General features: G+C 39.0%; 2 protein-coding genes across 3 annotated transcripts in view; both read right to left on the bottom strand.

Moving 5' to 3' along the window:
• Nucleotides 1-78: 78 nt before the first annotated feature.
• On the bottom strand, nt 79-307 carry SARC_03399 (hypothetical protein; the record flags this gene model as incomplete). Its single annotated transcript, XM_014302810.1, has 2 exons — nt 79-122; nt 163-307. 2 exons carry the CDS (start codon nt 305-307, stop codon nt 79-81), a joined length of 189 nt encoding a protein of 62 aa, XP_014158285.1.
• Nucleotides 308-1,296: 989 nt separating this feature from the next.
• SARC_03398 overlaps nt 1,297-2,359 on the bottom strand; it is a 2,672-nt gene continuing 1,609 nt past the window's right edge. Inside the window, exon 2 of one of the 2 annotated variants that reach the window (XM_014302808.1) lies at nt 1,297-2,057. In XM_014302808.1, coding sequence (XP_014158283.1) covers nt 1,479-2,057 — 579 coding nt within the window. In that variant the 3' untranslated portion in view covers nt 1,297-1,478. Of the gene's footprint in view, nt 2,061-2,359 lie in introns of both variants that reach the window. The other variant, XM_014302809.1, reaches the window with a different exon arrangement.

The following is a 2,359-nucleotide window of genomic DNA, read 5'->3' as shown; positions in this document are numbered from 1 at the left end:
CTTCAATAGGCAAATATATCTGTTCGCTGATCGTTAAAAATACGAAGAAATCGGTGTACTGTAAGATCCAAAAGACATTCATGAAAAGAAGTCTGGCGTAGGGATGATGACAACAGTACATGCTGTAGATGCAACACAATCACGATTGGACAGTATTGGTACCTTTCTGGTAGTCACGATTGGACAGTATTGGTACCTTTCTGGTAGTGACGCGCGCTCGCGGAACGACGTACTTCCGTACCCCACTACCAGCCGACCCAAAGTCGTCACCTTCCCTAACAATATCTTCGATATCGTCTAAATCCATGGTCGGCAGTGCAAACGTTGACAATGAATAGATTATAGTCGCTTTGGAGAGTCTAAAAGATATGGACACTTGGACAGGCACATATTTACATAATAAAATAAAAAGAATAAATACAATACGTCAGAATCATACATTCGCCTGTGTGACTCTCTATAGAGTGAGAGAAGCAGAAGCCCGCGAAAAAAAAAGGTGCACGTGACGTTTCAAATTTTATTTATTACAAAAAATAGTTGTTGTCCTTTGAAAACCGAACTGTCCATAGGGTTTAGGGTTTAACTTTCTGAAGAAGAAAAACGGCCCTCTCTAAAATAAATATCTGGGGAGGTCACACAACCGTCACATAGACTTATTATTATATCGCCTAATTGTATTTATTTACCTAATCCTGTGACTTATGGGGTCATGAAAATCAAGCGAGGTACCAGGTAAGTCTTATCTATTTTTAAGACATACATGGTCCTCTGGATGGCGTCTCAACGAAAATTATCAATGTCTCCACTCTTTCCGCAGAGACCCTGATTCTGTCCAGAGGGTCATGGTATTGATCTCACTCTCTGCCGCTTAGCTCACAATAATATTTATATGTTTACATACAGATGCCATCAATTTCATTTCGCCACGCGTGTAGTGTAGTTCCGCTGGAGGGACATGATAGTCGTAAGAACAGGGCGTTATCCAGTCGAGACTGGTGCACGTATGTGAACTTAAATACAATCACAATCAGAATTTTATAAGGAAGTACAAAAAATCTTTGCGCGCACCTTCCCCATTGATTACACTCGCTGAGACTACATGCAGCTTGTCCGACTCGAACTCTGGTGTCTACAAAACAAGTCATGAATTGCCCTGAGCAGTCTTATGTTCCTAGCATGTGATAATTTTCATCCGGACTAACACGTTGCTTATGTACTTTCATGCTATTCAACGTGTGGTAATTTTCATTCAGACTACCATGTTGCATATGTACTTACAGCTATTCGAGGTGTGATAATTTTTATTCAAACTAACACGTTGCATATGTACTTATATGCTATTTAACGTGTAATTTTTTTATTCAGACTGACACGTTGCATACATACTTGCATGCTATTCGACGTGTGATATTTTGTATTCAGACTAACACGTTGCATATGTACTAACATGCTATTTTTTAAATGAACGGTTGATACACTTACAGTGAAGTGCTATTTGACTCCAAAAATGTATTGTTCACATCTGTCGCGTTACCCAGCATAGTATCCTCACTGCCGCTGTTCATGAGATCGAGCTTATCCATGTATGGCTTGACTACATCAAGGAAAAATATCACTGCGGTGGCAGCTTGTACAACTACAATGGCAAGATATAGGGCTGTGATAATAAAATACATAACCGCCACGCAGTAATGTTTCTTGGCCAAAGTATTTCCAAACATTTTCCCCACTAACGCTGATACCAAAAGCAGGAAGATACCATACACATTAGCTATAACAGCGTATATCAGGTAGGGGTTGTCGTTGTCCTCCGCGGGATCAAATACATTCTCAGTCTCTTTCTTCTGTGCATATACATTCCCGAGGTCAATAAATATACTAACAGCGAACGAGATAATAACACCTAGGGTTTCTATGAACTGACGGGTTGATAAAAAGAATTTGATAAAACAATCATCGCGTGCGGTTTTGTCCGTAAGTGTAGGTCTGAGACGACCGCCTTGGTGCGATATGTATTGACCAGGTATCCTTGGTGGCTGCATCATCATCATTTGCGTCTGCTGTGTACATGATAAAATATTGCAATTTTAGTCAGTTGTCTAGAGGAACATGTAAATACCAGGTTCACCACATGAATCAGACAAGTTGATTACGCGGTTATATATATATATATATATATATATGTATATGTATATATATATATGTATATATATATATATGTGTGTGTGTGTGTGTGTGTGTGTGTATGTCTGTATATATATATGTGTGTGTGTGTGTATGTATATATATATATATATATATTATATATATGTGTGTGTGTGTGTGTGCGTGTGTGTGTGTGTGTGCGTGTGTGTGTAGT

The sequence above is a fragment of the Sphaeroforma arctica genome (assembly GCF_001186125.1).
Source record: "Sphaeroforma arctica JP610 unplaced genomic scaffold supercont1.172, whole genome shotgun sequence".
NCBI classification, from domain to species: Eukaryota; class Ichthyosporea; order Ichthyophonida; genus Sphaeroforma; species Sphaeroforma arctica.
This window is presented reverse-complemented; position numbering and strand designations above follow the sequence as displayed.